This window comes from Papaver somniferum, chromosome 11 (assembly GCF_003573695.1).
Source record: "Papaver somniferum cultivar HN1 chromosome 11, ASM357369v1, whole genome shotgun sequence".
In the NCBI taxonomy this organism is placed as follows: Eukaryota; Viridiplantae; Streptophyta; class Magnoliopsida; order Ranunculales; family Papaveraceae; genus Papaver; species Papaver somniferum.
In genome coordinates, this window is record NC_039368.1 from 71,752,687 (window position 1) to 71,762,838 (window position 10,152).

A 10,152-nucleotide genomic window follows, 5' to 3' on the forward strand; every position below is an offset into this window, starting at 1 on the left:
TCAGACATTCTGCAACTGACAGTTGTTATAGGCTTGTTGCAACTAAATCTCGTATAGACCTTTAGCAACTGGTACTCACTTAAACCTTCAGCAACTGTTTCTGTTCTCGTTTTAGACCTTCAGCCACTGTTTTTCCATTAAAAAATTTCGCAATGATTTTGGGAAAGGCCGGCGGGAAAGGCCGCCAGGCACCCCTTTTTTTTGGTGACACCTTTCACGATTTGTGGTTGTTTCTCTCGAACCTTTTGTAACAATTTTCCTAACCGTTGTCTTTCCCATCTTGCAACGGTTGGCGTAATAGTTTAGGAAACGGGTATCTTTTCTCCTTGAACTTTCTGTAACGGTTATTTGAGATGCCTTTGTGGAGGTTTTTCTCAGGGTTTGCAGGCGCCTAGAGATGCAGGTAACTAGACAAACTCGCGAACATGACAGTAGTGATTTTAACATACTACACATCTGAAAAGGTGGATGCTGCGTTATTTGGAAAGAAAATTTTTCCAACTTTGGTCTTGAATATGCTGCGGATCGAACATCCTGACAACGATCTTAACGATCTTTCCAATGAGTCAGTATTGGTGACCTTTGACTATGAAGCTGGACTACAACAATTGCGATCAACTGGACTGCAATATCTGTGATAAACTGGACTGCAGCAGCTGCGATCAGTTGGATTGCAGTGAATGAAATCAAAACTGGACCCATCCATGTTCCGGATCGAATATCCAGCAACAATTTTGACAATGTTTTTACACCATCTTTTACCGTGGACCGAACGTCCTGGAAGCGTTTTCATCAGTCCTTTAGTGATGTAGTTTTATTGGTTTCCGAACGTGATAGTTTCTGCATATCTGGATTGCAGCAGTTGCGATCAACTGGACTGCAGTATCTGCGATTATACGGTCAGCAACAACTGCGATCAGCTGGACTACAACAATTGCGATCAAACTGGATTGCAGCAGTTGCGATCAACTGGACTGTAACAATGATTTTTCAAGACGTTCATACTACTTTTTGACGGACACGATTTTCAAGTATTTTGTACAACCTTTCTCGATGGGAAAAAACGATTGCTTTTCTCGTAGTCCCCTTTGTCGGCGCCAATGTTTGTAACCAAAATTACTTTTGGGCACGAAACACTAAATCGATAATTTGAGGTGTAGTTAGGGTTAGGAAATGAATTGAAGAACAATAGAAGAAACACAGAATTAACGTGGTTTGGAAAATTGTTCCTACATCCACGGATGAATCCCCTTGGGGAGTGATGTTTTATTGATTTATGAATTACAATGGAATTTTTATGTATTATCTAGCCTCCTCCCTCTTTCTCCCTCTCTCTAGGATTACAGTTCCCTTTATTTATACAATTCCCAATTAGAGTCTTACCCTCATTATGCGGTAAACATAAATTACATTAAGTTCCCCTACATGCCTCCTGGCCATAAACTGTATTTAGTTTCCTTGCATGCCTCCATAACATAAATTATATTAAATTTCCCTGCATGCCTCCTGCCATAAATCATATTAAATTTCCCTGCATGCATGTTGTTGACTGAGCTTTGAATGGCATGACTTGCTGGTAGACTGGCTTGACTGATTGACAGGCATAACGGGATTCCCGTCAAATTTATTGACGGTACAAACAACTAGGTTAGTTAACTAGTTTTTCTTGTCAAGGCATTCGACTAGACTTGTATAACCGAATCCTCCAATTAATAAGTATAACTAAGATCAGAATTAACTTAATTTCTCTTATCCGAAATCAATTGGACTAAACAAATGATCCCGTATTTTTTTAAGACACAAACAATATATACAAACCAAAACAAATTGACTTGCACAATTATTTTCTGAACCAGAAACAATTGAAACAAATATATACATTGCAGCATCGCAATTGCACCGATTTCGTTAAGCAAAAACTCTTGATACCCAACAATAAAAAGGATACCAAACAATAAGTCAAATGAATTGACACAGTTTTTCTTAACCGGAAACATGTTGAGCCCGATTATAACACATGTCGAGTTGGATGGGCTTGTAGTCCTTACTTCCCATTAAGTTTAACAGGTCGGGCCTGACAGTAGTAAAAATTTAATGTCCATGGCATGCCCATACCCATAAGACAACACAGGCCAGGCCAGATCAGGTCGGGCAGGTCTCATGCCCAGAATATTCAAAAATGGAAAAAGTATTATAAACTAATGTTTATTTACTAAGACGCCCTTGTATCTAAGATTGGGGTTTCTTCTATCCCTGTAAATAGAGACATAAATCATTGTAATTATATACACATTTAATGAAAATTCTCTCTACTTCCTCACCCTATTTTCTGTCTCCTCCTCTTTCACGAGACATTATCTCAAAGTCGGAGCTAATAAAAACATAACATTCGGTTATCGGATGGAGCCAAAGATGCAAACCAGGCACGAAGAGATATTTCTTAAATTTTTGACTTTTGTTATTTTACTAATTTTATATGTATTGCATCCATTTGAATCATATTACACTGCTAACTATTAATTATTTTGTCTTCAAGTAAAGTGGATTGAGTTATTACAATCTCTTCTATTCAAACAGAGTACATTAGAATAAGCAGCAGACTTGACGACGAAGTCGTTACCTTAACAGTAAGTCCACTGGTTTTCTTTTCCTCTTCTCTTATATTACTTTATTAATTACTCCCTCCGTTATTTTAATATAGGCCGGTTTGGGATATCGGAAAAAATAAGGTTTTTAATAAAACAAATCATTTCGGCCGTTTTTTCCTGTTTTTTTCTTTTTTGCCCTCTCTCCCGATAAATTCCTCTTTCCGAAAACAAACGAAACTGAGAAAAAAATTTCCAAATTCAAAATTCGAAAGTTAATCACCCCATCAATAATTTTCCATGGATTTTAATCTGCTCCTGTTTTTAATTTAGTGTTTTCACCCAATTCAAATATGTTATCAGATATCTTACTCTTCTTTATCTCCTTCTTTTGGTCGTTTTACTTCCTCCTGCTGGTTTTCACCCAATTCAAATCTGTTCAATTGATTGATTAGATTGAGGTTTATCAAGATCTTGGGTTGGTATTAAAGAAAGTTTGTGTTTAGTTTGTAGGTCTGATTGGTTAATTACAAATGCGATAAGATGGGTTTCAATTAGTTTCTGCTATAGAGGGTTTTTCTGCTGCGGATTGTGAAGAGAAGTTTGTGATGGGTTTCAAGTAGTTTCTGCTACAGAGGGTGCTTCTAATGGTTGTTGGTGATTTGATGATTTTCGTGTATTGATGAAGAAGAACTGTGTGTCAATGGGGATTCACCCTTTAAGTGTTTGATAAAATTACCAAGTGAAATGGGTTTTGGCTTGAATCAAACTCCTGAGGATACTCTATCTCAAGGTAATTTTACATCAACTACTCCAATTACTACAATTCCATCTCCAATTATTAGAGATTTAAATCAATATTGTCTCATCGATTTAAACGAATGTTACCCGGAAGAAAATGATGATGGTGATAGTGAAGAAGAAGAAGAAAACGAGGAGGAGGAGGAGATACACTGTCCCATTAACACCAATGCAAAACTAGAACCTATTCAACATGGAAATAAGAAGAAGAATTTAACTTCTGATATAAAGAGAAGGATTCTTGAAAAATTGATGCAAGGAAGCACAGATGGGAGACTTCACAGGGGAGTTATCACCGATACTGCGGCTCGGTTTGAAGTTGGTTTTAGAACGGTTTCGAGATTATGGCATGATGCAAAACTGGCTAATGCAAATGGAGATGTAGTTGATATCTCTTCTAAGATGGTCAATAGAGTTGGCAGAAAGAGAATTGAATTAGATTTAGATAGAATTAAGTTGATACCTCTTCGCAAACGAACAATAATAAGAGGAATAACACACGAACTAAACTTGTCAACATCAACCGTACATCGACTAATCAAGGATGGAAATCTTCGACCACATTCGAATGCCTTGAGGCCGGGACTTACGGATGAAAACAAGATAGCAAGGGTGAATTTTTACTTAAAAATGATAGACAAAGGTATGACCCAATCTTCAAGTTCATTCATTGACATGTTGGATAGGATTCATATAGATGAAAAATGGTTTTACATTACAAGAAGAGCACAAAAGTATTATCTTCATGCGGAAGAAGAAGATCCTTTACGCACGTGCAAAAGTAAAATTTTTATCACCACAATCATGTTTTTAACGGCCGTGGCTCGTCCTCGCTTGGGTTTTGATGGTAAGATCGGAATATGATCTTTTGTGGTTAAAGAAGCCGCAAAAAGGAGCAGCAAAAACCGCAAAGCTGGGATAGTGGAAACCAAGGCCATGAAATCTGTTGACAAAGATGTTATGAGGTGTTTTTCGATTGAGAAATTATTGCCTGCTATCAAGAAGAAATGTCCGTTAATAATTGTAAGAAAATCTTTATACAACAAGATAATGCAAAATTACATGTCCACGAGAATGATAAAGAATTTGTGGAAGCGGTTAGAAGTTATGGGTTAGATATCGAGTTGTTGTGTCAACCTCCGAACAGCCCCGACTTGAATGTTTTAGACCTTGGGTTCTTCAGCGCTATTTCTGCACTTCGTCATACTGATGCTCCAACCACAGTAGACGAGTTTATTGCAAGTGTTACGAGAGCATTTGAAAATTTCTCGGTTGAAGACGCAAACAATGTTTTCATAACATTACAATCTTGCATGAAGGAGATTCTTAGAATCAAGGGTGGAATTCACTACAAGATTCCGCATATGCATAAATGGCGTTTAATTAGAGATGGCCAACTCCCTAATGTACTCGAGTGTGATCCGAAGCCACTGCTTGAGCTATATAGGAGAAGCATCCACATTCGTCCACCTCGTGATTCAGCTCCCAAACCACCTAAACCAGTAAGCTAACTCCTCCCACTACTTTTAAGTTTAATAGACCATGATTAAGCTTCTTTATTCGGGGTCATGTGCTTATACTGTATGCTTAATAACATTTTTAACTGAACTAGTTACCAGCATATTTTCACTTCTTTCAGCCTCCTGAAAATCATTAGTAGGTCGTGACGATATTTATGTAAGTGAAACCAAAGCATATACCCACAGAAAATTGTCAATTGTTCTAGCTAAGTAAGGTCAGTTTATAGAAACCAGTAAACTTGCATCTGCGTGACATTTAGCTGTGGATCTTTGAAGACCTAAAATGCTTATGTATGCTGAGTTGATCTTTGAAGACCTAAAAGCTTAAAGATCAACATCTTCGGCTTTGTATCCAAAAAAAAAACATAAAGAGGTCTAGAATTTGAAACTGGAAATTCATTTTGCCGACATGAAAACGCAATCATCGGTGACCTCCCTATATGAATTTTCAGAATTCATGAGTAGAAAGAAACATTTCGGCAGTAATTTAATTTTGGGTCAATGTGGCTAGTTACGACTAGAACTTAGGTGCAGGTCATATTAGACCATTTTATTTCGGTTTTGTTGCTGACAATTACTGCCCATAGTCTTCCAGTACCTTTTACTCTTGTGAGAGACCAAGTTTTTGCGAGATGCACAACTGATAAAAACCAATAATCTTCAGACTGCCCTCCAGGTTCACAGCATGTACATCTTTTCTTTTTCTTAAACTATTATATATCGCCAGTCTGGTTATAACTGTGTGGTAGTAGTAGTAATCTTGTATCTGCAGTAGTCAATAGACTGGGTGTTAGTAGTATGGTTATAACTGGGTGTTAGTAGTCGCAGCTTCCTGACCCTCTTGAAGTGTTTTTGTTAGTATTGATTTCTGTTTGTCTCTTTGTGTGTTCTGATTAGGTCGTTCCGCTTATCCCAATGGAGAAAAACAATGGCTTTGGTGCTCAATGGTTAAGGCCATTACTGGAAGCAAACTATTTCGTTCCTTGTAGTGACCATGGGGAAGAAATGTCTAAAACTGGATGCAATTTTTTCTGCTTGGATTGTATGGGTAAATCCATTTGTTCTTACTATCTGATTCATCATAGAGAACATCGCATTGTTCAAGTAAGTTCTTTCAGTTTGTTCGTTTTTTGTTTTTTTTTTTTTATTTTTGAAAACCCACTTCGAAGATCGAACTCTTATTAACATTTTTGTTCCACCAATTGTAGATAAGGAGGTATAACTACCACAATGTTATAAGGGTTAATGAAGTTCAAATGCACATAGACATTTCTGGTGTTCAACATTATGTAATCACCAGTGCTGAAATCATTTTTCTCAACGAACGCCCTCAATTAAGACCTGGTAAAGGAGTTACAAATACATGTGAAATTTGTGCCAGGAGCTTGCTTGATTCATTCAAATTTTGTTCTTTGGGTTGTAATGCTATAGGTTACGCATCAGCTCCCGTATTGAAATTATTTTAATAATTGTGTCTGCACATACGTACATGCGAAGAAAATGATGTATGCTATCGAAGAATCTGTGGAAAAGCTTTCCAAGTAAACATGTCAGATCCAGAACTTCAATCAAGCCACTTTGATATTTGTTCAGGTTGCAGGATAACAGAAAAGGAACGTCTGTACAGGAAAAGAAAAGGGAGGAAAGCGTTAACAGTTCGCCAACCAGTTTTTTACCTTCTGCACTCCCAATTGTTCTTACTCAATTGAAGTCTAGATATTGTATTCATGGTGATTCATTCTTTAGCAAAAACTTCTAGTACTCCATTGAAGTCTAGAGATAATATTCATTCTTTTACAAAAACTCATTTCAATAAAGACACGTCCTGCACGACTTTTTGCTGTCCAAGGAATACAAGAGATTATAGAAATCCCGGAGAAGAATTTGACCATCAATTACAATTTCAAATACATTGAAAATATAAGAGAGATCATAGCATTCTCTGTATCTTTCCGGTTTAATCCGTTAATATTAGGACTATATGACATCACAAAATCCTTAAGCCACAAGTTATATGAGAGAGCTAGAGAGACATAGCTTCCAACTCAATGTTGTTGAGGACATCCAGAATTTTAAAAGCGCATTCTTTTGACATGGCTCTCCGGGACGCTTATCAACTTCACTTGAACCGAAAGCTATAACGATTTTGAGCTTACAGATTCACCGGGAACAGTTGCATCTCTCTTTGATGGTGAATCCTGACATATTTCTGTTTCCTTCAAGAATCCTGACAAAATCTTCAAATAAGGTTTCAATGGGTACACACTTTGCCAATTGGAGTTCATATACGCTTTTCAAATTAACGAGAAAAGAGTAGTCATCATCGCCTCCCTGAAATCTCGAAACATGTCAAATTTGAGATTTCAATCCAGTTGATAACAATAAAGGTCTTGGAAATGGAAATGGAAATGGAAATGGACATACCTCTACTTGTTTAATTGCAGACTTAAGCTTTGTTATAAGTTCATACTCTAGCTCCTTTAATTTAGTGTGTGCACAATCTTGCAGGTCTCCTTGACTCTCAGTAGAACAAAATCTCATAGCCTTGACACAGGACCTCAAAGGTTCTTTTTCACCATGTTTGAAAAATGCTTCTTTAATGGACCGGAGAACTTTTTCAAAATTCTAAGCCAGCAAGCAAAATTAGCAGACAGCATGAAACGGGGAATCCTAAATAAGAAACATTATTCAGATGAGCAAGAAATGTGGAGTCTATGGACCTACCTGTTCTTGCCTCTTAAGCGAATATAGCTCGAGATTCATATTCAGAATTATCTCTACGAGCGGTGACACTTTGTCCTTGTCAGCCATGAATTTGGGCAACAGTTTTGGGTAATTGTTCATCATTGCTAAAGTTATGTCCCGTCTATTATTTTCCAGTGCTTCCTAGAAAATATAAACAGAGATCTCAAAGGCATGAACAGAACAAAATAGAGAATAGATAGACCACATATTAATGAGAAGAATTGAGAGTTTGGGCATGTTCACTACGACTCGCAGTAGAATAACTACCTTGTTGCAAGTTAAAGTCTCTAATTAAGAAGAATGGGGGTTAAAAAATACATGGCTTAATAAGACCTATGTGCAAGCAAGAGTAGGCAAATGCGACTGTGAAATAAGCCACTACTCTGAAATTAATTAACATTATCCATCTCATTAGATATATATCCATCTCATTAGGTCTTAAACTTTTTTATATCTTCTACTTTGACATCAATAAACTCTCTAAAAAGGAAAAGGAGATAGAGCATCCAACTTCAACAAAATTCAGTAACATCACATCAAGCTAGTGGAGGTATTACCTCGAAAAGCATCATGAGCAATTCAACCGTAGCAGATTTAGGACTCTTTTCATACTGCTCCACCCAGTTCTTGACCAATGGGGAATTTGCTTCCCATTACCTTTGACGGTATCTAGAAAGCACATCCAAAAACCCAGCTTTCCAAATTAAAAACAGTAACACCAAAATCAGGTATGAAGACTAACAAAGAGGCATTCACATTATCGTTGGTACTTATGTGGTAAAATCTCCTATCTAGTATCATATGTGTACATGAAGGGACAACTCAGGTAAACTTTGGAGCCCAGTGAACAACACAACCTGAAAGCTGTCAAAATTATGAGACAAAGCAAAATGAAGTTCATTCTTCATTAGAGAACCCCACATTAAATGAAAAAAATAGTGATGCTGGCCTCACCAATCATATCTTTATCTGAATTCAAGGTCAGCAAAGCTGCAAAAGTAACATGGTTCTGAATCAATTAAGCAATTCCCACAAGTCAAATTGGATCAAGCATACAGTTAAACAAGAGATGGCATATGGTTTCAAAATCATCATGTCAGACACTAAATCATTACAGTTAGCTGCAATAAGAATAGATATTGATGGCAAAATGAGACAAAAATCCACCCATACAATCAGACTCCAAAGCCCAAACTCTATTTTCAGTATTGTTATACTGTAGCAGCGATAGGAAGATTAGACACCCACTTATCATTCAGGGTTCTCATTCAGCTCAGAGTTGCTGATGGACGTCAAAGATTTGCCATTCAACACCATTAGTAAACCTGGAAACTCATTGTGGTCCGTGTTCACCAATATTGTCTTAGCTAAAATGGAACAATCTAACATGAAATTCTCATTCGGGACTTTCTTCAAACAACTTGTGGGCGTAAAATCCTCATTCGAGTTACAGATTTAACAACAACCCACTCTTAACCTCTACAAATATTAGATCGACATATTCTATAAGAAACCACCTGAACAATGATATTGATCAAGAAAAAGCTTAGCTGGATTCAGAAATTGAGCCGAAACACATTATTGGAAATCAAATCAAAACATTAAAACAAAACACATGTGATAATAACCAGGCAACATGCCTTTTACGCATTCAAAGTAATAGAATTCCACCTTGAGATTGGTGTTTCTGGTAACCTGAAATTGGTATTTCTGGTACCCTGAGATTGTTGTTTCTAGCCAGAGATGTTTGTAATTTCGGCTCAATTCCTGGTGCTAAACCTAGTAAAAAGAATTGATTTTTATTGAGATTGAAAAAATACCTCTAATTTAAACACCAACAGCAGCCCCAGATAAATTCTCCTCGACAACAACTACATCAACATGGAGATGAGACGATATGATTTGATTGGTTTCATCGGTTTTTCCAACAGTTTTTTCTAAAATAAACAAAACCATAAAATTTTGTTTTTATGAAGGTTAAAACCGTAAAAGTGAAATCTAGTACCCTCCCGATTAGAAAACCAGCCTATTTTTGAAATGTCTAAAGAAAACCAGCCTATATTAAAAGAACGGAGGGAGTATTAATTATTAAATTTTATATTATATTCTTTTCTTTATTCGATGATTAACATTTACGGAAGATAACGTTTTTCCTTTATGATATGCATCGTCGGGTATACCGTGGATATGGATTTTATATATTCCTCAACCATGAGAATATGATTATAGTCATTCTCTATTTCTATCGGGTGCAATTAACATCTATTGGTTATTCCTGAGAGAAAGAAAAAAAAATCATAACGTCTATATTTATGAGACATGGGTGATCAACTTTGTAAAGTAAGTTCATTTTTGTTCACTATCGCAATTTAATTACCTTGAGAGTAACGAATCATGTGCATGGTTGAAAAACATACGGCTAATTAAGTTTGTTCACTGGACAAGGATCATGTGATTTATCCATATAATTTCTCTTTTCAACCATAAATTGGATTTTCCAT

At 36.6% G+C, this 10,152-nt stretch overlaps 2 protein-coding genes across 13 annotated transcripts; one reads left to right on the plus strand and one right to left on the minus strand.

Annotated features, from left to right (window-relative positions):
- Positions 1–3,332: 3,332 nt before the first annotated feature.
- On the plus strand, positions 3,333–4,250 carry LOC113324548. Its single transcript, XM_026572864.1, has one exon. The coding sequence runs from the start codon at positions 3,333–3,335 to the stop codon at positions 4,248–4,250; it is 918 nt and encodes a 305-aa protein (XP_026428649.1).
- A 2,375-nt stretch (positions 4,251–6,625) lies between these two features.
- LOC113325410 (sister-chromatid cohesion protein 3-like) lies at positions 6,626–9,572 on the minus strand. Of its 12 annotated transcripts, none has more exons than XM_026573611.1 (7): positions 9,323–9,444; positions 8,606–8,641; positions 8,408–8,508; positions 8,209–8,320; positions 7,631–7,792; positions 7,331–7,531; positions 6,626–7,237 (listed from the first exon to the last, which is right to left on the minus strand). In XM_026573611.1, the coding sequence occupies exons 4-7, from the start codon at positions 8,221–8,223 to the stop codon at positions 7,067–7,069; spliced, it is 549 nt and encodes a 182-aa protein (XP_026429396.1). In that variant the 5' UTR covers positions 8,224–8,320; positions 8,408–8,508; positions 8,606–8,641; positions 9,323–9,444; the 3' UTR covers positions 6,626–7,066. The 12 variants fall into 12 exon arrangements, with proteins under 12 accessions (XP_026429396.1, XP_026429402.1, XP_026429395.1 ...); XM_026573617.1 differs by lacking the exon at positions 8,408–8,508 and adding an exon at positions 8,509–8,515 and having other exon boundaries at positions 9,323–9,443; XM_026573610.1 differs by lacking the exons at positions 8,408–8,508; positions 9,323–9,444 and adding an exon at positions 9,472–9,560.
- Positions 9,573–10,152: the final 580 nt, after the last annotated feature.

Coding starts and splice junctions, on each gene's coding strand:
- LOC113324548 (XM_026572864.1), top strand. CDS start 3,333: ATGGGTTTTGGCTTGAATCAAACTCCTGAGGATACTCTATCTCAAGGT.
- LOC113325410 (XM_026573609.1), bottom strand. Junction 7,532..7,630: donor CGCTTAAGAGGCAAGAACAG/GTAGGTCCATAG, acceptor TTGCTGGCTTAG/AATTTTGAAAAAGTTCTCCG. Junction 7,238..7,330: donor CTGCAATTAAACAAGTAGAG/GTATGTCCATTT, acceptor TCGAGATTTCAG/GGAGGCGATGATGACTACTC.